Consider the following 23697-nt stretch of genomic DNA (forward strand, 5'->3'; position numbering starts at 1 on the left):
GTCTAAGAGCCCGTGGGAGATCGTCCTTCACCGATATGATAGCCCGATGAGACATATTTTTTATTAAATATTTTTTATAAACAAATATACCTATAATTGCTTGCCTATCGAAAAGTGGTCATGGCTATTTTTAATTAAATTAACTTTTATCGACTTTTTTTCATCACCTTCATATAACCAAATGAATATTTTGACTGATAGTTTTTGATACACAGAATATGCCTAGGTATTGCTTGCCTACTCATTTCAGTGTATAACTACCTGGCAAGCAGGTGTAAACAGGTAAGTAACAGTGTATCGTCTCATCTGGTTATCAAATGGGTGAAGGACGATCTCCCACGGGCATTATATCTACTATAATACTAAGCTAAGAGTCTATTTAAAATACCTAAAAGTGATCTTATAATTAAAAGATAAATTGTTCATGATGAATATTTATTTCATTTTTATCTTATCTAATCATACATATGACTGTAGTATTCTTGATACACTTGGATGTACGTCTCTTTTTCTGAAGGACTCATAGTCGCGATGACGTCATCATCTATACTAGTTAGCGCTACTGGCTTGCCATTCACCAGAACTGTTGGTACATTGTCATCCGATTCTGAATCTTCGCTTTCCATTTCGGCTGAAAATTTTATAATAGTAAATGTACTTTAGAAATCCCAAGAATGTGTGTCAATTTCGTTTGCTTTCTTTCAATGCCGTTTATGACGTCATCTCATCATGATATTATCAATCTACTTGACTCAAATCAATGAATTTACTTTCTGGTTATGATAATGCATATTGAAGAAAAAAAGGAGAGACAAAATTAAACATAACGTCGTTACTTATAAGTAACTCAGTAGTAAATGAATGTTATATTTTAAACATTTAAAATTGTTAGTTATGTACTGGGATCGTAACTATGTACTTATAAATTATAATAGTAATAGGTACAAATAATATCTACCGTATCAAATTCTTAAGCGACAAATCTCTATTTCATATATTGATTCTTGTCTAGTATTTCATTACATATATGTATAGCTGTGTAATAAAGATATAATAATTTAAAAATAAAGATAATGTACTTACCAACAGCAGCCAGCTCATCTTTAAGTTTATATGGATCCTTTGACTCGTTGTCGCTTGAATCGGAACCGCTGTCTTGTTCCGTGCCTTTGAGAGAATTTGCTGCGTTATTTGCTGGAAAAATAAAATTCAAATATTATCTTGATATAATTAACTTTATGTCATTAGTTTTAGAGCACATATTTCAATGCAACTATGATCGATACAGTATTAAAATCAGCTTAGCTTCTCAGTATTATAAAATCAAGAACGTGTGAATCTATTTAGATTTTTTAGTTTGCACAAAACAAATTAGTCTGCAAATTGTAGTACTATGACTATTTTTTAAATTAAAAATGGCACGAATATTATGTGAATAACCTGATATCATTATAGTCGAATACTTTCAAAATAAACTACTAATTTTTTATTATAATACAATCTTAATAAAAAAAAAAGATTTCTTTAAATCTTGCATGAAATATTGGGACACTAATTATGAAAGTGAAAAATATTCGACTAACATCAACAAAACGTTTTTATTACTTTTTATCGTGTTCCCGACGAATTTGGCAAATTTAAAAAAAAATGTTAAAATATAAAATATTTCTGAAACTAATAAGTTTCGGCTTCAATCCTTTAAAACTTACACTTATTACACCTATAACAAATCTCCCTGTATAGTAAATGTACCTGGGTTTTGTTTCTCATGAGCAAGAAGAACGGACATGATGTCATCAGTTTTCTCTTTGCCGGTAGTCTTCGCGTTGCTAGCAGTACTCGCAGCTTTCTCCAAAGCCATATCCGTTGAATGCACACTATCGCTCTGAAATAATTTATATTTTTCATTGAGATATACATATGGAGACGACACCGCCTACATCACTTATGTTCCGCTCAACATACGCCATATGGCGTAACTGCACGCTCATTTTTTATTTGTTTTAAAGTGAAACGCATCAAATATGCCTTCGTGTGTGTTACGATATTGCACAAATAATACAAATAATACGGAAAATTGCAAAGGAATAACTTTCATCGGTAAGTACCTACTACCTAACTAGATAATAATTTTTAAAACTTAGTTAGAGCAAAAAAATGGCGCACAGATTTTGTTCGTGGTGTCTCCTCCATACGTAGTAATATTATCTCAAATGATATTTTTAAAATTTTTTATGACGCAATTATGCCACAATAGACTAGAGTAGATAATTTTTGAAACAAAAAAAAATCGCAGTCGGATGAAACCCATTAGGAAAGGAGGGGAATATGATGAAAATAAAAGGAAAAATAAATTACTGTCAATCCGAGTTCGGGACGTGGGAGGGGGGAGCTTTTAAGAGAAAAAAATGGTTTCTCTCGATTTCCGACAAAACTACCTGAAATGTTTTTATCTTCATCATTTTGCTTTTGAATATGCTGAAAAATGTACTTAAAACAGATAATTTTTTTTCTTTTGAAATGTTACCGGAAAGCCGATACAAGAGAAGATATAGAGTTCGAGAAGTGTGCCTGATTTAGTAAAAGCTCATTATCACACTGTTTGTATGCATTTCCTGAGAACATTTACTATGGTAATGTTTATTTTTTTACACCATATGAAAGTAGAGATTTCAATGAATAAAAGGCTCCCCAAGTTTTTGAAAAAAGCTGATATTTTGACGGGTGACTTTTCGATTGAAAAGTTGTAGATCTCTTTATTACCTACAACTTTGCCATTGAACTTTTTTCCGTAGGACTTATAGTTTTGTCGGAAATCGAGAGAAACCATTTTTTTCTCTTAAAAGCTCCCCCCTCCCACGTCCCGAACTCGGATTGACCGTAATTTATTTTTCCTTATATTTTCATCATATTCCCCTCCTTTTCTAATGGGTTTCATCCGACTGCGATTTTTTTGCACTTTTTATTATTATGAATTATGCTCTTTCTATGATTACAATATTATATCGCGTCTGCGGCGATTTCGATGTGTATATTATGTTATGGCCATATCGTAGAATTGCTCATTTCATGAAATATAAAAAAGTATATATTTACCTGGTCGTTAGCGGCGATAGTGCTCTCCACCATCCACACCGGGCGCTCCTTGCGCAGCGTGGTAGCGTCCACCGCGTTATCCGTGTCCCCGATAGTGATGTGCGCTCACCTGGTCGTTAGCGGCGATAGTGCTCTCCACCATCCACACGGGGCGCTCCTTGCGCAGCGTGGTGGCGTCCACCGCGTTGTCCGTGTCCCCGATAGTGATGTGCGCTCACCTGGTCGTTAGCGGCGATAGTGCTCTCCACCATCCACACGGGGCGCTCCTTGCGCAGCGTGGTGGCGTCCACCGCGTTGTCCGTGTCCCCGATAGTGATGTGCGCTCACCTGGTCGTTAGCGGCGATAGTGCTCTCCACCATCCACACGGGGCGCTCCTTGCGCAGCGTGGTGGCGTCCACCGCGTTGTCCGTGTCCCCGATAGTGATGTCCACTCGCGTCTCTTCGACCGCGAGCCCTTGGTTGCGGGTCGCTTCGCCGGACCATTGCTCGCCGCCGGGACGGTTGAGGTGCTTGTTTGTTAGTCTGGGAATATTTTTTTGGAGATTTAGTCATGTCATGTCTTTTCGTAAATGCAACAAGGCGTCAAGGTCGAATATGATAGAAATACAGGATACGATTTATAAATTGTATTTCAGTGATTGTCACAAAAAATCGTTAACGATTTCATTAGAGCCATAACACGAATTTCGTTATTAGACTGGGGTAGAAGCCTTTGAAAATAGTGAAAAGATAAAAAAAATCGCAGTCGGATGAAACCCATTAGAAAAGGAGGGGAATATGATAAAAATGTAAGGAAAAATAAATTACGGTCAATCCGAGTTCGGGAAGCGGGAGGGGGGAGCTTTTAAGAGGAAAAAATGGTTTCTCTCGATTTCCGACAAAACTACAAGTCCTATAGAAAAAAGTTCAATGGCAAAGTTGTAGGTAATTAAAAGTTCTACAACTTTTGTATTCACAATTTTTTCACATAACCTAAAAATTTAGGTGAAAAATTCAAAAAACCAAGTTTTTGGTCTTTTATTTCTATCTACTTCAAAATTTATTTTTTTTCTACGAAATTTGGTGGAAACTTACTTTATTATGTCCCAAATACACTGTTATTTATTTGATTGAAAATATTTATTTTTTCGCCTTATTTTGAATTAATACCAAAAAAACAACCTAATTTTCAATCGAAAAGTCACCCGTCAAAATATCAGCTTTTTTCAAAAACTTGGGGTGCCTTTTATTCATTGAAATCTCTACTTTCCTATGGTGTAAAAAAAATAAACACCACCATAGTAAATGTTCTCAGGAAATGCATACAAACAGTCTGAAAATTAGCTTTTACTAAATCAGGCACAATTCTTGAACTCTATATCTTCTCTTGTATCGGCTTTTCGGTAATATTTCAAAAGAAAAATAATTATCTGTTCTAAGATTAATATTTTACAGCATATTCAAAAGCAAAATGATGTCGATAAAAACATTTCAGGTAGTTCGAGAAGTGTGCCTGATTTAGTAAAAGCCAATTTTCAGACTGTTTGTATGCATTTCCTGAGAACATTTACTATGGTGGTGTTTATTTTTTTTACACCATATGAAAGTAGAGATTTCAATGAATAAAAGGCACCCCAAGTTTTTGAAAAAAGCTGATATTTTAACGGGTGACTTTTCGATTGAAAATTAGGTTGTTTTTTTGGTATTAATTCAAAATAAGGCAAAAAAATAAATATTTTCAATCAAATAAATTACAGTGTATTTGGGACATAATAAAGTAAGTTTCCACGAAATTTCGTAGAAAAAAAATAAATTTTGAAGTAGATAGAAATAAAAGACCAAAAACTTGGTTTTTTGAATTTTTCACCTAAATTTTTAGGTTATGTGAAAAAATTGTGAATACAAAAGTTGTAGAACTTTTAATTACCTACAACTTTGCCATTGAACTATTTTCTATAGGACTTGTAGTTTTGTCGGAAATCGAGAGAAACTATTTTTTTCTCTTAAAAGCTCCCCCCTCCCGCTTCCCGAACTCGGATTGACCGTAATTTATTTTTCCTTACATTTTTATCATATTCCCCTCCTTTTCTAATGGGTTTCATCCGACTGCGATTTTTTTTTGATTCAAAAATTATCTACTCTAGTCTATATGTTCTATTTTTTCTGGTTGTATACTACCGGTAAACGAGAGTTTCTAATCTTAACTTACCCTCGAATAGTGTTGATATCCACTGGCTCTGGTTCCAATATCTCTGGAGCTAACTTAATACCCTCAACTTCTCGCAGGAGAATGTATAGGGTTTCCAATTGTTCGTTGAATTTAGCAAGTAACAGTCGGGAGTCTTTCTTTGGGAGAGCCGATTGATCTTCTTCCACAACTTGGTTGCAGAACGTACATCTAAATTCTTGCGTCATCATATCATATAATTGGTCAGCCTGGAATAGAGAAACAATTCTTTTATTGTATGAATGAACATTTTAAATTCTATAGGTGCATTTTTATGCATGTATTATGTCGAAACCTGCTGAAATCAAACTGATACACAACAGTGTAAAATAACGATTGTGGGTATATTATAACCATGTCATGATAATAGATTTTTTACATAGTTACCACGACAGAGTTTTTCTAGTATTTTTCAATGTAGAATCTTTAGTGTATATACAGCAATATTCACCTCAAGATCAGTAAAAGTCTTACTGCAAGACGGACACTTGAAACTGGCGCGACTTGTCGCGTCACGTTCTTCTGTCTCCATGCGTTTGCGCATTAGATCTAGTTTATATTTCACGACGTTTACGAATGTTTTGTAGTTGATAAAATAATAATTCACTTTTTGTGCCTTGCCATCAGGTCCTAGAACATAATATAATATTTACTTAATTTAATTTTATAAGAATTCTCTTCTCTTTTGAAAAAATACATTTAGGAATAAAATATAAGGTTGAGGTAAATTATGATTGTGTATTATTATATGAGATTTAATACATAATTACTTTCAATGAGTAAATAAAATAAAGCAAACTCACCTGTCTCCATTTTTAATCTAACTTGAATAAATTTGTCATTTTTTAATGTTGCTATCCTAGCCCTCAACATTTTGCGTTCAAATTTCAACAATTCACAAATATCGTCTTCTTTCATACCTGAAATAAATAAAAAGGAATTTAAAGATCACTTCTAATTATCTGTTTTGTGTTGCAAATGTTTCTAATGATTGATAACTGCTGAAATGAATACTTAGGGCCACCTAATATCATTAGTATTAGGTAAGTATTCATTTTTTTAAAGACAGACGAAATTATAAATTATAGAAATACCTAAGTAGTTATAAAGAAAATCTTTATATTTTAAAACTACCTAATTAATATTTCCAATGTGTTTTATGACCGAAAATATTACGGATCATTGTTTTTGATAGTTTAGCATCTCACGAGATTGGACTATATAATCCAACGGTTTTTTTTTACAATTTTACGGTTACCAACATATAGCTTACATGGATTTCTGACCAACATGTCCACTATTAGGGCATCTTCGATTGTGTAAAATCCTCTAACTACGAGTCGGGCTAACTGCTTCAAGCTACTAGGAACTTCGGTGACATACCGCTCCTCCGTCATTTTATCTGAAAATTATTATCATCATAATTAAACCTTATTATTGCTTAAGAGCTCGTAATCACATGTTTTGTGTCTATAGATATTTTGTAAGATCAAATATAGGTACCTAGTCAGGTGAATTATTCTCCTTCTGTACCGAATCGTTGTGCCTACTTCAATGTAAATTCTGAATAACTTTTTATCATTTCAGGTCAATTTGAAAGCAACTCTCCCGAAAGTAACTCTCCTGGAGTTTTAATTAAAAATGGGTTACATTTCACAATTGCAAGAGCTTAATTTGAATTTCATTTTTGTATTCACGCTGCATTGGTACGTCCGTTTTTAAAATAGGACGCAATTTTGCAGGAAAATTAATATTCTGTTATTAATTAATAACTAGGTATTTCTGAACTCACCAGAGCACAGAGTACATTATTATAACTGCACCAGAGCAATTAAAGCACTATTTATATTGGAAAAAACTACACAGTATAAATATTGAGATATACAGGGTGTCCCACTGTTGGTATACTAAGCTCAAAGGAGGTTATAGTTTTGCATACGCTGAGTACGTAAAAAATACTTATAAAATTCCAGACGCATTTTTTTTTCACATAGATGAATTCTTAAAACTCTATATATATACCTATAACAAGCAACCCACCCAACTTTGCCACCAGCACGTGAGCTATCGTTTAAGATTATGTTTTCATAGACAAAATGCTCACATTAGAGAAGCGGTATATGACGGCTGCGCGAAGCTCGAGAAGAAAACATGGATTTTCAGGAAAAATTTAGCAAAAAATTTTTGACGTAATTTTGTTTTTTAAGTATTTTTTACGTGATCAGTCTATGCAAAACTACAAGTCCCTTCGCGCTTAGTATACCAATAGTGGGACACCCTGTATATGGACACATTTTTTTGATCATACTCGTAGGCACGTAGGTAAGTAAGAAAATCGGAAAATAAAACGATGTTTTACAAAATTGTATCATTTAATCTTAACGACATTATTTAACATAGGTAGGTAATCACATAAGAAAAATAATTTAAAAAATTACGTTAATTTCCTTAAGTAAATACTTTTTCAAAAACTTGGCATGAATTTCGATTTGAACTTGATTTTTACATAGGTCATAGGACAAAGGCATTGTAGAAAACATTTAACAGCTGATGAATTGAAGGTTTTATTGGTCTATTTATAATACATATAATATATTACGAAGTATATACCTATGGCAGTGTACATACAAATATAATTATATCCTTACTATCACTGTAACTTAACTAACCCATGATATTATTTTAATTTTACTCAAATCTTCCATTGGAGTATAAAAAAAAATTCAGACTTAAGTATAAATTAATTTCTTAGCTTAGTAAATGTTTTTCTTTGATTTGACTAATTATCATCTTGAAAATACTTTCACGAAACGTTATTGATCGATTAACGATTTAAGCACGCATACTGCATTGAAAAAAAATACATTATGTATGCATTGATATTTTAAATATAGTTACATAGGTAGGTAATACAATTATGAATAATTTTTTTGCATGTAAGACTGGCAAGACTGGCAATTATGTGATAAAAATTAAATAATACAATATGTACCATGAACTAAGATGAAGAAAATTGTGTACTGAGCTGCACAGTCTGTAAAAAATGTTATTGTTACTAGTCAAAACAAAATAAAGGCCATTTACCGGTTATGACTACTGATGTTTTATAATGCACATTGGATGGACTATGACTTGAGCTAACTTAATCTAGAGATAACTAAATCTCGACAAAATGATGAGAATTGAATTAAATGAAATGGTGTGTACCTACCCAAAAATGATAATTATTCAATTCCAATCATTGACCTCATATAAACAGACTCACAATCGCTAATTAGAAATATATTTGATCGCGTCCGTATCACGACATAGGTATGATCAATAATTAAATAGATTATAGAAATTCTTTCATTCAATATAAAGCAATTGCAATATTAAAATAAGGTTCCAGTCAGTTGAACTACTGAAATCAGTCTTATAAAGATCAAAAATTAAGTCAATCAATATTAAGCAGTTGCATTATTAAAACAAGGTTCAAGTTCACTTGTATGACTGAAGTCACTCTTGTCACGCAATGGCGTGGTGGCAAGATGCGCCCCGCTGCCACGGACACGTTGAGCGCAATTATCGTGAGTCTATTTATTTATATGAGGTAAATGATTTCAATCAAAAGTTTTATATATGTCACCGGCATCTGGTTGAATCTGCTATTCGATTAAATGACTAGCGCGTTCATTGAATAACGACATACAAAAGAATGACTAGGCCGAACGTTGATTCAACAAGCGTCATTCAACGTCCAACTAGTTAACGTTAACATCATGGCCCCATTTTGTTTTAACTGAAATACATATGACATTTAGGGCCAGTTTCATACCTTACTTTATTTGACACTTACTGATATAAATTTACGTAGGTATAATATGTTTTGCCGTTTTAACTGATAGATATATTTAACAGAACATATTCAGAAGTTATAAAACTGGCCATAAGTGTTGTTCATTAGATACAAATTATGAACAGAAGTAACCAAAAATTGAATACAGTTTTTTTATGCTAATCTAGTACAAAAATATAGGATTCTATTACTTTGATTTCTACTTAATTTATTAAACATATACCTATATTTTTTAATTTCGATTTTGGACATGAACTAAAAAACATTACACAATTTTTAAACTTTTGGATGAATGAGGACCATTTAGACACTTTATCACTACATAAAACAATAGACAAGGAATAAAAACTAAAACCAATAACATACTTTTGAGTATAATAGTTTAAAAATAAATTAAATTAAATCAGTCTTATTCGATTTAAAAGCAGCATTTCAATGTAATAACATGGATTTGAGCAACAAATTAGATATTGTGCAAGTGTGCATAACTAAAACAAATTCGTATTCCTTTAACCTATACAACATTAATTATTACTAATATTAAAAATCCCATATTAGAAATAAAAACAAATGCACACAATAAATAGCACACATGAATTGCTTAATTGCATAAACTGTTATGTACAATGGTGACAAGAATCTAATGTTTTATATACGTATTTACAAAATTATTTGTTGTTGAACAAGCACAAAATTATTCAGATTGAGTTCTTTCTAATATCATTTGTATATTGTCCAATGTTTGATAGATAATTCTAAAGTTAGGGCGATCACTGGGACTATGGTTCCAGCATTGTTTCATTAAATCATAAACACACCGGGGTGTATTATCTGGACAGGCAAGAACATTTCCATCCTTCAAAAATCTAACTACTTCTTCATGGGTCATACCAAAGTATGGCTGTAAAGCAAAAGAAAATATCTCCCATAAGCATACACCGTATGCCCATACATCAGATTCAAGAGTATACTTATTATATAATATACTTTCTAACGGCATCCACCGCACAGGAATAGCATCATGTTCATCACCTTTATAATAATCTTGTAGATATATCTTATGAGATAAGCCAAAATCAGCTATTTTTACAACCATATCATCATTTATAAGGCAATTCCTTGTAGCTAAGTCACGATGCACAAATTTCCTATCTGATAAATATACCATGCCGGAAGCAATCTGTCTTGCAACATGCAATAGATCTAAATGGCTAAGTGGAGCCACTAAGAGTCTTAAATCTTCCCTATTTTCCACAGCAGGAGGATAGTTTGTAGCTGTACTACATGCTCGCAGATACTCATTTAAATCACCTTTTCCCATATATTCAAATAATAAGCACATTGGTCTTCCCACAGCACATACACCCAATAACTTAACAATATTTGGGTGATCAAAGTCTGCCAGCAAACAGGCTTCCCTTTCAAAATCAAGTTGCAGATCATGGGAAGCCTCATCTTTCAACATTTTTACAGCTACTAATGTGAATTCTTCTTCTGGAACTAAACCAGGGGCCTTTGCTTGAAACACTCTTCCAAATGCTCCTTGACCAAGATCACGGATGTAAATAATATTGTTCCTGGGAAATTCTAATTTCTCTAATTTTGGATTTAACTGGGCTCCAGTTGTGTGATAAGCTAAATTACTTGGCAACTTATCTAAGTCAATGTCCATATTTTGTGCATTTCTCCTATTAGAAATATTACATTTGGAATAATGATTTTTCAAAAAATAATGACACAGGAGGGCTATTGATGCTATGCCTAAAATACAGCCAAGACCACCTATTGATAGTAATAATACAAAAGTAGGTGTAAAATAGTTCTCCATTATTATTGGTCCATTAATATTGTCAATTTGATCTGTTGAATTGGCACAAATTGGCACATCACAATACTCCCATCTTACGTTAGGATCCATTGTATAACACCATGGCTTGCGTTCTTCTCCTCCAGCATTTCTACAATAATTTGTAGCGTTTTGAACTTCTGGGAATATTAAAGGTGGTCGAGTATGTTGATGTGGATACTGGGATTCCCATGTTTGACAAGCAAGTCCCGTTTCTGTCACATTCATTGTGCCTTGATAAAAACGACCATTGCCATGATAACAATTTCTGGTTACTAAACTGTAGTCCATTTCTATGATTCCCGTGTTATGGCAGGTGACCTGAGATCCTTTACCAGAAAATTTAGGAAGTTCTTCACATTCAGGAAATCTGAAGTGACCTCTCGATTCGAAAAAAACTCCTCGACGTTTTTGTTCCTCAATAACGATCCAGTCGTTGTAACAAAATTGCATTTTCACAGCCATACATTCTTCGTAACACAGGGGTAAAGCATAATAACCAACTCCATCTTTATTGATACACTTAGGAAAGGCATAAGCGCAAAGAAGTTTTTCCGCACTACTTCTACAAGGCTCTTTGAGAGTAGAAATCATCTCTTTCCATAGCCCTGTCGTGATTTTCTCATTTTCGAGACCACCAGTGTGGTTGTACCAGACATAACCAGTAGAATAATGCTTGCAAATTTGTCCATTGTATGGACCACAATAAAGATACACTGACTGCACAGACACAAGCACAACTATAATTTTATATAACATTTTCATTTTTACAAAAGTATTTGTTATGTGTTCTTAACACCATACGAGCGATGCATTTTCTATCTTTAGTTTGTTCGCTTCAGTCATATAATTTTAGATACACAATGGCGGACACATTATTAAAATATTGATTTTGAACAAAACTTTCTTCTATGACTCAAGCAACCAGCCGAGTTGAACATAGAAAGTCTATAACTTGGCCTTGCTCTGTGGAAAGTGGAAACATCAAACAGATAACAAAAGCACAAAAATATAATCGATTCGAATATTTATTCGGTTATTGAAAATTCTAAATATAAAATAATAATAAAAAAATGAAATTAAGTACACTTATTTATTTATCGGCTTAAATAAGGATAAATTCTTTTCATAAATGATATAAATATCCATTAGTTAAAAACAAAATTAATGCATTATTAATTCTTGAGTGGTTTTGAATTCAGTGTATGAGTTTAAGTTTAAATGGTTGGCACGTAATTTTTTATTTTTGAAAGTTTTTTTTTATAGGATTATAATTTATTTCATTCCAATAGATTATTCTGATTAAGTATAATACCGCAACCCAAGACCAAAAGATTATTTATTTGAATAAAAATTTGATAATTTGAAGGACATTTTACACAAGTTTTTTGTCATTGATTATTATTTAAAAAAATCCCAATTATTTAAAAATAATTTGTTTCTTCAAATTACATAAATATGCTGTAAATATGTAATATTTATCAATTCATCTTTGTTAAAATCGATTATTCGATTTTAAATTATCTGTACATTATATTTCGATTGGCATTTCTAAGTTGGCACTACTGTTTCTGACCTGTCAATTCTAAGTTTTTGAGTTTATGTCAAGAATACGTCAAAATAATTTGGACAAACAAATACGACGATAGTGATAAAAACCTGTGAATGGCTGCAATTGAGAAAGTAAAGGTAGTCGTCCTCGGCGATTCCGGTAAATCACAATTCATCTGTTACAATTGATCACTTTTCACATTGATTTTTGAAAAAATAACTTATTTTTAATAAAATCCTTACACAGCTAACGTTTGCCTACATGTTTGCGGCCACCATGACACTGAGCTATGGTTGGGCAACCTTAAAAACCTTTTTGGCGGGAAATTTTAAATGTCATAGATTAATTTTTTTGTTTCTATAATTTTATGAAAAATAAAAAATCTCTAGAAAGTGCCGAGTGCGTTTCTCTTGTATGTTTTTTAGTTTATTTATTTCTGAGGTATATTTACTTTATTTATTCTTGTCATAAAATATTATATAATATATTACACTTATTTATAGGTGTGGGGAAAACTTCTTTAACATATTTAATTGCACACAATAAGCCTCTCCTTTCGCCGGGTTGGACAGTTGGATGTTCAGTTGAAGTCAAATTACACAAGTACAAGGAGGGCACACAAGCACAAAATACGTTTTTTGTTGAACTTTGGGATGTTGGTGGTTCAAACAATCATAGAAATACTAGAAATGTCTTCTACCAACCAACACATGGTTTGTTTGAATATCAGGTATCTATTTATTAGGTTAGGACTACCATACTAAGTTTTGGTATTCTAGGATTTGATTTAGTTTTAAAAACATAAATAACTCTGTCGAAATAATTGTTTACTGTCAATAGAAGTTATTATAAAATGTGCTATAAGGTACATAAGCTGTTATACTTCTAGAGAAAATATATTTTCTTGTTGGAATAGACAAATTATTAGAATATCTTTATTTTCTTATTCATTATACTTTTAATACCTAGGGTCGAATTTAACCCATTGAACCCTGAATGGCCCGATCGGTCCAAGACACAATAGATTTTTTATTGAAATAGATTTTCAATAGAAAATCTATTGTGTCTGTGATTCCAGGGCCTGAGTTATTAATAAAAAAATATTTATTATTTATATTTTCTAGTTAACTAAGTTTATGTTTTCATTATACATAAGTATATAATATTTCAGGTATAATTTTAGTTCATGACTTGACTAACCGGAAAAGTCAAATCAACCTACAAAAATGGCTATCAGAAATATTAAATCAAGATTCTTCAAACCCAACATTCCAACATGTAGATGTTGATCCTGAACAATTTTTGGGATCTACACAGGTAAATAAATTAATCATGATTTGATATTTCAGTTTTATAGCATTCAAATGCTTTAATTTAAATATACATTTATAAAGAAGAGAAAAAAATTGATCACCAGGTGAGATTCAAAGTTTAAAAAGTTTAGTAAAGAGATGAAGACATGTTTAAGGAACTGACTGTTTTTATCTTAAGGGTGCGTATAAAGCAAAATTACCAATCTTCTATTAGATGATACGTGTAATATTCAAGACCAAATCTAAAAAATAAAATATATATCAAACTAGATGATATGTTCAACGATTCTGTTCAATCAAAAACATAAAATATTAAAATTGACTCGATAAAAAAAAATCACCAAGTTAGCTCTAATTTTCACACTTTTACGTTTTCTACTTGACATGGTAATACTTATTATGATTTTTTTTTCATAAACAATTATATTAAAACATTTGCAAGATATTTGTCAGAGCATTTTGTGTAATTACTTTTAGTTTTGGTTTTATCTGCGATAAACCACTTTTATCGTGACAAAACCAAACGTTTATCTCGAGAAAAAAAGAGCGCCAAGCGGTAATTTTGCTTTATACGCACCCTTAATGTGTCTAGTCTAATGATTTTTAAGGTTAGGTATATAGCTAAAACTTGTTAATCTTATATGTAATACAGCTCTTTTTTAATGCAATGGCTTGTAAGAAACTCTTTTGCAGTGTATTGTGCATTTTTGTGATAGAATGATAAAAAAAAATTGAATTTTCCAGATCCCAATTCTTGTCATAGGCACAAAATTTGATTTAGCAGAAGAGAAACAGAAGAAGAACCAATATAGAAGATTGGCAAGTAGTATAGCAGAACAATGTGGTGCTGATGAAATATTTGTCAATTGTTTTCAGCCCAGGTATGGATTATTTGGAGAAAAATATTTTGAAATTGATATTTATTATTTTAAGGTATTCAAATGCTTTAAATAAATATAAATTTATAAAGAATAGAAAAAATTCGATCACGAGACGGGACTCGAACCCGCATCCTTTCGCGCCATTCCGGGGCGGATGCCTGACCAATTCAGCCACTCGTGACCCGCCAGAGCAATCGAATTTATTTTTCTATATTTAAGTAATCGAAAAATATTTTGATAAAATAAATTTTTAAGTTGTATGAACATTATTCAAATAAGAAAAATCTCACTTCTATAACCTGCCATGGTATGTACATAACATACTTATTAGTACATAATATATTTTATTTGAATAAAAATAAGTAATTAAGTTTGTATCTCCGAATTTTATTCATATCGAATTTTAAATGCCAGGTTGTATGTTAATTGATCTCTGGAGAAGATTTAGAATATTTATTACAATTTTTTTTTATGTTTTAGGTCTTTGGCACCTGGTACCAGTAATTCTGTCAAGTTAACCAGATTTTTTGACAAGGTTAGATATATTTACTTTCGGCCTTCTTTTAGATTTCTTATCTAAGAAATTTCGATTTTGTTGTTTCTATAGATTATATTACACTTAAAATAACATTAATTGTCCGTATTTATGCAAAATGGAACCACTCGACAAATTTCGTTTTTTGCTTTTATTGAAGAATACTCATCCAAAAGTGGTCTAAATTCTTATACAAACAAGAACCACATGATTTTTACGTTGGAAACAAGGTATACTAAAAGCAGAAAGGAACCACCAGCAACAACGACTAATACCATATTAAGCAAAACCGAACCACAGCACCACGGGACTGCTTTGTTCAAACAAATAAACGATATAACTATCATGTCATTTTATACAAAACAGATCCACACCTACTTGGTACCATTATACATTACACATATTTCTATTAATAACAATTATTTTTAATACACAAAATGGAACCAGGTTTCTGTGGTATGGTTATGCGTAAAATAAATACATAATTTAATTGTAATTTTTTATTGCAAAATAAAACCACAAGCATTCGGTTCTATTATGCATAAATAAATATTGTAAAACATTCTGAAACCCATCATCGCTATATGGAACCAAATGCCTTGACTTGTTACAATGCTTCTCATCTTTAAACAACGTATTTCATTACTTAAATAGCTCAAAGTGCAAAACTCCAATTTTTTAAGTAAAACGTCGAACATCTGTCAATATAGGTGATATTCAGCGAAGTAGTTCGAATACGTGACGGTGTTTTTTTCCTCCGCGAAGTAAGTTCTATTGTTTTAGTTAATTACCTTTAAAATTAAATGTGAAAATGTTAAGTAATAAATAAATAAGCAAACAATGGGTAAGAAAAGCATTGGAGACGAACACCGAAGATAATAATGAAGATACAACGGGTAAGTAGTTTTATTAAATGCATTTAAGTACTTATTGAATCTGAGATGCAGGTACGCTTTATCCACTTTTGATTCATTCCCGATTGTGGTGTGATTTTAAGAAGATAGTTCATTAAGTAAGTACAAGAGGAATCCTCTGTGGATTTACGTATTTTAACGACAATGTCGTTGTTCACGAAGGCGAGTCGAATTAAGAGTCATTTTGTTACGATTCATCTGTCATTGTGAGATGAAACTACTAAAGTCTAAACCCTGTTTTAAAAATAACTGTCGATGATCTAGGTACCTTCCTACTATTTTGGTAAAATACGTTTAGATTCAGATTCAGTACAGTACATTCAGCCACATCATTCAGCGCATATAATTATTTGTTTGATTTTAAAACTCGGTATAATGGTACGGAACTCTTCGTTGCGCGAGTCCGACTCGCACTTAACCAGTTTTTTGTACATGGCGCATGTACATACAACATACTTAGTCGTCTAGTAGGGACACGGCTTTATAAGAACTAATAATATTTTGCTGTCGCCATATACCTACCTACGTATAAAAGCCACGCGGCTTTATTGTTTGGATTTAAAGCTTTTTTCTTTTTATTACAGAAGATAACGAAGAAGATAACTCTGGAGAAGCTTTCTTCACCTTCTAGCGATATTCAGTCCATATTACATCTCATTCCACAAGATGCACAGTTTTTATAACGGTCTCATTAGTGATGATGCAATAGAAGACCACATAGAAGGACTAGACATGGTGGATTTCGAAATCCAATTTGATGATAACGTCGAATAAACGTCCTATATAAGTATTATTTTATATATTTTATTAATTAAAGCTTTAATTACGATATTATAAATACATAGTTTCATTTATATCATTAAATCCCTGGGATGTGGTTCCTTTTTGTATAAGAGAAAACCTATCAATTGATAAATGTTAAAAGGAACCACATGCACATTTTCTTAATTATCTAGAAAGTTTAAGAATATTCAGAGCAAATTTATATACACATACTTAAATAAGTAATTTATCAATGAATTTAAATAAAATAAATTTTAATTTTACTTCATCCGACAGAGCTGCAAATGTTTTTGTAAATCCTTTGATATCTCAGAAGTGCGTTTTTGCTGGGTGGTTCCTTTTTGCTTAAATACGGACAATTATGGCATTACAGGTGATAGAAAGGCGATATTATTCCCGCATAAGTCCTTTTACTGACAAAAGGCGGCCGATTCCCTCCTACATAATGGCCACCTCTACACCTTTGTCGAAAAACAAACCTACACAGTACATGAGCCCCAGATTCTATCATATGGACTGATTACAAGTAAGATGATAACCGATAGTAAAAGTATTTATCAGACGGTGGCTTTATTTTGAAAATGTGAATAAATATATTATAATGGTGTTAAGAATTAAACATCTTTTATTATGGCGATATTCCTTATAATACCTACTAGCTTATGTAAGTGCTTTTAGAAGGTCTAATTTTGATTCCTAAACAAAAATAATTGACTTAAATATTCTACAATTAAGTACTAAATACAATTAAAAAGTTACTGTTTATTAAATACTTACTACATAGTCATATATGTTAAATCATGAGGTGATTGTTGTATCCAATAACTGCTAAGCAACCTCAAGGTTGGTGTCATATGACTTTGTCGGTCCATTGATAAGTGAGAACTAAATCTTATTTCAGCTGAATAAGGCTTATCTCCGTTAGATAGTTACTGATAAGCTAAGAAAAATTTATTGTGATTGTAAATAATTATCTTATTTATGTTGTTCTCTTTAACCAACGAAACGGAATGGAAAGTTAATTTTTCTGAAAAGCATGATATTATTTGAATTGCTTATATTAAATATAAAACATGCATTGATGGAAAAAATCCTATGATGGATGTATCATCGACTTGGACGACCAACCTAATTATAAAAATCGGCCACTGCGAGTCAAACTCGCGACACAGGGTTTCTTACAAATAGCAACTGAAAAATAATTGAAATCCGTCCAACATACTGGATCTCTAAAAAGGATTGAAATAATAATGCGTTTTATATATGTATATATTTTAATATTACAAGGTATTTATTTTACAACGCCCAGACACGTACATAGTCGACCTGTAGAGCAGCATCTTCACCATTATTAACATTAGGGTTCCATGTTGGAAGCCAATTGTTTCTTGCGTTCCAAAAGTCTCTTGGCGCCTGTAATATAAAATTATAGAATATGAAAAATAGATGTTGGCCGATTCTCAGACTTACCCGATATGCACAGAAAATTTCATGAGAATCGGTCCACCCGTTTCGGAGGAGTATGCAGACTAACATTGTGACACGAGAATTTTATATATAAGAGATATATAGCATAATGGAAACTTTTTATTCAGTTAACATTTATATAAAGCGGAGTATCTCATAGCTATTGCGGCAATTATAAAGATTAAGGGGGCTCACAGCGAAAATTCAGCTATGGCCCTTAAGTGCGCACAGCTTAGTGACAATGACTTGTATCACTATGAAGACGTAGAATAGTTATAGACTACAAGCCCGCATATGAAAAAAATATGGGTCAAATGAACCACCACGGGACATATCTAGTACGAAAGAAGAGCAAAAAATAATAAGATTCATCACTATGCCGTCACTTGTAAGCTGTCCAACTGAGTGCAGATGAGAATTGAAAAGTACAAGTAGACTCGGTAAATTTTGGTCATATATTTTTGTACGGCATTCTTAACCATCGATAGATCCATTAAAAATAATAAGAAACCGCTCAGTGCCGTACAAAAATGTTGGTCCACCAAGTCGGAATTTTTATTTAATTTCCGAGAGTTACCGGGGGTAAATTTGGTCATTTGACCATGTACGGCATCTGTGTCATACTATTGCTATACTGCTTTTAATCCATTATTCCGCAACGCCGTACAAAAATCATGGGGACAAGGGGAAAAAATCGAGAGTTGTAATCCCCTCTCTTTCCCCACTCCAGGGGGTCATTTGACACAACACGAAATAAATTTATTTTTAAAGTATTTTATGCATAGATAATATTTTTTCATGTGCCGTACATTTTCGTTGGTTCAAAGGGGAAAAATCTGAAAAAGAAAAAATCCATATAACGAAATGTTTGCTTTATATTTTGATAATAAAATATAAATATACATTAATATTAAGAAGCTCGAGGTGGTTAATTATCACCTTGGAAAGTCGGAGTCAAGTGGAATGGACTCCGTTAAATTGATGAACTAATAAAAAAGTTTAGAAGTTACGAGGGAATAGATGAACATACATACATGACCTGTCAAAACCATAACCCTCCTTTTGCTTTGCCGTAGTTGGGTAAAAATATGTTAATGTCGTACTGTATCAAATGGCCATAAAGCACCCTTAAAATTGTAGCTTTCGTCGCTTTCATCAGCCTAAAAGATGTGGTCTGCACAAAAATGTACGGCATCGTTTTTTCCTAATTTATCTATGTTAATACTATTTAAAACAACGAATAAAGTGTAGAAAACTATTATATTTCATTAATCTACGATGTTTAAACTTTAACAAAATTTCTGGTTTTGCATTTCTCTATAACTTTTTTTAGAACGGTTTCTTTTGAACGGCAATACTATACAACAATTGAATTTTACAATATCATGTTAAAAAAAAAGTTCCCGTACAGGGTCAAATGACCTTACAGCTCTTTATATCAAGAATTCGATGAAATTAAGATGATTATTGGTATACATTTAAAAGAACAATTATTTTTTGACGGCATTGCTTTTAATAGTACTTTTGAGTGCTAGATAATGTTTTGGAACCGAAGCCGTACTTAGTCAAATGACCTCCTGGAGTGGGGAAAGAGAGGGGATTGCAACTCTCGATTTTTTCCCCTTGTCCCCATGATTTTTGTACGGCGTTGCGGAATAATGGATTAAAAGCAGTATAGCAATAGTATGACACAGATGCCGTACATGGTCAAATGACCAAATTTACCCCCGGTAACTCTCGGAAATTAAATAAAAATTCCGACTTGGTGGACCAACATTTTTGTACGGCACTGAGCGGTTTCTTATTATTTTTAATGGATCTATCGATAGTTAAGAATGCCGTACAAAAATATATGACCAAAATTTACCGAGTCTACCTGTACTTTTCAATTCTCATCTGCACTCAGTTGGACAGCTTACAAGTGACGGCATAGTGATGAATCTTATTATTTTTTGCTCTTCTTTCGTACTAGATATGTCCCGTGGTGGTTCATTTGACCCATATTTTTTTCATATGCGGGCTTGTAGTCTATTACCGGCAAAATTATTTCATTTTAATTTTAAAATCAAACGAGGAGTTTATTCCCTAGAAATTAAAATAGTGGGTCGGACCAAACAATACATACCGTTGGTGATCCATTCCACCATGGTTTAGGGCTTGGATTTACAACACCATCGGGGAAGAATCCATTAGTGCCACCGACTGCTAGGTTTATGATTATATAGAACTGAAAAAAATATTTTTTTCTGAGATTTAATATAGGTATAGGTTTTGTCAGATCCATTTCAAATTAGTTTTCCTGGCAGTATCCTTCGGTAGCAATGCTATCCTATTTCCTATAGTGCCTACTATTTTCATAAGTGGCCATTATCACTTGCTTAGTATCTCTTAAAGGGAGGATAGGTAAAGATAACAGTTACTGTTCACTTTTCACATATGACTACAGTTTATCCTTTTCAGTTTTTGTTATTAAATTGTATTTAAAATATATATTGTATTAAAGAGTGATACGTACTTTTTGATCGAAAGGTGCCATTTTGCTGCCATATCTCCAAGGATTGAGAATGTTTTGGTTCCTATTAAAGCCACCATATTCCCAGAATCCTCCGTTCCCGGGTGTCGCTCTACCTAGTTCTACATCATCGATGCTAAATCTTATGTACTCTGAAATGTTACACTGAGGATTATTAAAACTTTAATTTACTTTTATTACACAGCTCAACACTGGCCTCACGGCGCTGTCCCAAAAAATACTGAATATCTGTGAATTTCTTTTCCATATACTTGGTTTACTGATTTTGAGTTTTATGCTTCCAACAAACTTCCGCAGTTACAAAAATTAATACTCTCAATATTATAGCGTAGAAAGTCTTTACCTGGAGTCCATTCTAGTTGATACCGATGGAAGGCTCTGTCGTAACCATTGCTGTTCCTTCTAAGCCAATGAGCACGTTCCCATCCATTTAATTCTGGATATGGTCCATAGTGGAGAGTAGAACCAGCCTCCTGTGTTCCGATGTGAACTCCATTCGAAAACATGTTACGATTACCGCGGGATTCTACCAAATCTATCTCTCCTGATGACGGCCATGAACCGTATGCATTATATGCTGGCATCAGCCAGATTGCTATAAAGCGAACAATAGAATTATAACTTATAAGTTTCCTTTTTTGGGAACGTCGGTTACAAATAATTGTCTTCTTCATATAAAATAAGATACAGATTAATAGAATATGAAAAGCTACTATACCTGGCCATAACCAATCACCAGCGGGCATCTTAGCTCTCACTTCGACGCGACCATACCGAAAACTGAATGAATTTACTGTACGTAATCTAGCACTTTTAATAGGGTTTAAAATATTGGTTGGTGTCCCTTGACGTTCGCAACCGTACCATTGTGGGTTGGTACATCTGAAAATATTTTAGATCGAATCAGAAATTAAGCGATCTATGAATGAACACATGGTAGGAGATGGATTGCTCCCATATGCTCGTCTTTTCCCCCAAAAGTCGAGTATCTTTATAATATTTCCTCCCCGTTAACAAAAAAAAGAGAGGGATTCTGATGTATGTATGTTGTATTAAATGTATGCGCTTTTGTTTACTGACTGATGAATTTATAATTTGCTAACTACCAACCTAATTGTTGTCAATGATTAGATTAGATGGCGTGCAATTTTTAACATCAAGCGACGCGACAATAATATTAAAATTGTCCAGATTGTGCTACACAGATAAGCACAATAATAATTAATAGTACCTAATAATGGTACAGTATCAATAACAAATAATTATATTGAGCAGTGATTGCTTGATCTTTCGATTACCGTAATAGATATATTTTGATATTTTATAAAAGATAATCCCAATTTACTTAGGTATCACTTTTTATTAATGTATTCATGTAGACTTATTATGTAAATTTTTACCTATCAGCAGGTGCGCCTCCTTCAACGTTAAGGAGACCACTTGTGAGGAAATGTTCACCAAACTGATCTGATGTCAATGAAGGCTTGATGTAAAGTATTCCATCGCGTGTATATGAGTTAGTCCTGTTATTGCTGTAGTACTGGAATTCCCAATTCTAGAAGATATAATATTATATATGTTATAAGTTTTGATCAAATTGAGAGAGGAGTAAATTTTATTAGTTCATAGAAACTTTTATTAAAGAAAAAAAGAACGCCCATATCCCATATAAAATGCCAGATAAAGAGACATGTTGCCGTTTCTCCAAATCGAAATCTTGGAAGTCATCAGCGAATATAATGCTATGAGTAAACGATTTCCGGAGCGCGGATGTCGCTGATAATTTGTGATGCTCGACCAACATACTGTGGCTAATTTATCAAAGTCTACACATCTAATAGTGCCCGCATCCCGCTTTTAATAACAATAAGATATAAGATGCACTTACACCGCCTCCAGCCAAAGTGTTCTCATGTTGCCATTTCTCAAGATCAAACTCTTGGAAGTCATCAGCGAATATAATGCTGCCAGAGCAAACGGTTTCAGGCGCGTGGGTCCCGCTAACGGTTGTGATGCTGGACCAGCATGCGCTGGCAGTTGTAGCCAAGGCTACCACACCTAGTAGTGCCCACATCCCGCTACTAATAATAAAAATAGGATTCAATTAAGTAAAAGGCTAATGACTTTGAATGATAGGCATCTATGATAATATTACGAGTTCGAATTTTTCCAAAGAATAAAAAAAAAATTGAGGAAGGTCGCGGGTAGCTAAATAATTCAAATTCAAATTATATTTATTTGCAAGAATGTAGTACAAATTATAGATGTTTTAATTACAACTAGATAGCTATCTGGATTTTTAAATATCTTTAAATACTTATTTACAAAAATAAATTAAGTTATAGTTTCTTTCATTTCTCAAGGTATTTAAATGCCAATTATTACATTATGTTTAAAAATTAATCTCTGAATAATTTATAAATTATAGCTTATTTTTTATATAAGATTAATAATTTTAAAACCGGTTAACAAACATGACGTGTACATGTGTGGAGATATAATATAATAAAACTACTTACCGGTTTCTTGCGATAAATATAAACAAAATAAGGCCGACGATGAAATTTATAGTAGATGATAACAATGCAATTTACTTATCTTGATACAGATAAAATCGATTTTTAATCTTATCGTCTTAGGTATAAAATAAAAATCCACTGAATCCTATATTTGTTAGAACATGAATGATGGGGACTGAATGTAGTGTTCTCTCAAGATTTTCCGTATAAGTA

The 23697-nt window shown here is 32.6% G+C and overlaps 5 protein-coding genes across 5 annotated transcripts in view; 2 read left to right on the plus strand and 3 right to left on the minus strand.

The window, feature by feature from the left end:
• eIF3g1 (eukaryotic translation initiation factor 3 subunit g1) overlaps positions 1-23697 on the plus strand; it is a 123434-nt gene that overhangs the window by 4010 nt on the left and 95727 nt on the right. The window lies entirely within an intron of this gene.
• TfIIEalpha (transcription factor IIEalpha) lies at positions 427-12838 on the minus strand. The gene is made up of 9 exons (XM_090107239.1): positions 12647-12838; positions 6577-6705; positions 6107-6223; positions 5755-5933; positions 5286-5512; positions 3424-3619; positions 1753-1885; positions 1084-1194; positions 427-631 (listed from the first exon to the last, which is right to left on the minus strand). The coding sequence occupies exons 2-9, from the start codon at positions 6698-6700 to the stop codon at positions 456-458; spliced, it is 1263 nt and encodes a 420-aa protein (XP_089963365.1). The 5' UTR covers positions 6701-6705; positions 12647-12838; the 3' UTR covers positions 427-455.
• Nrk (Neurospecific receptor kinase) lies at positions 8616-11920 on the minus strand. The gene has a single exon (XM_090106957.1). The coding sequence runs from the start codon at positions 11750-11752 to the stop codon at positions 9836-9838; it is 1917 nt and encodes a 638-aa protein (XP_089963083.1). The 5' UTR covers positions 11753-11920; the 3' UTR covers positions 8616-9835.
• Positions 12566-17573, plus strand: LOC149904612 (rab-like protein 3). The gene is made up of 6 exons (XM_090107240.1): positions 12566-12698; positions 13043-13252; positions 13711-13856; positions 14597-14733; positions 15214-15268; positions 17339-17573. Exons 1-6 carry the CDS (start codon positions 12653-12655, stop codon positions 17483-17485), a joined length of 741 nt encoding a protein of 246 aa, XP_089963366.1. The 5' UTR covers positions 12566-12652; the 3' UTR covers positions 17486-17573.
• LOC149904613 (beta-1,3-glucan-binding protein-like) lies at positions 18221-23041 on the minus strand. Its single transcript, XM_090106978.1, has 7 exons — positions 22854-23041; positions 22366-22520; positions 21684-21847; positions 21309-21560; positions 20948-21096; positions 20558-20659; positions 18221-18378 (listed from the first exon to the last, which is right to left on the minus strand). Exons 1-7 carry the CDS (start codon positions 23037-23039, stop codon positions 18262-18264), a joined length of 1125 nt encoding a protein of 374 aa, XP_089963104.1. The 5' UTR covers positions 23040-23041; the 3' UTR covers positions 18221-18261.

This window comes from Colias eurytheme, chromosome 11 (genome assembly GCF_061535395.1).
Source record: "Colias eurytheme isolate Ceu_HAF_F1 chromosome 11, ilColEury1 Martin Lab GWU primary, whole genome shotgun sequence".
Classification (NCBI taxonomy): Eukaryota; Metazoa; Arthropoda; class Insecta; order Lepidoptera; family Pieridae; genus Colias; species Colias eurytheme.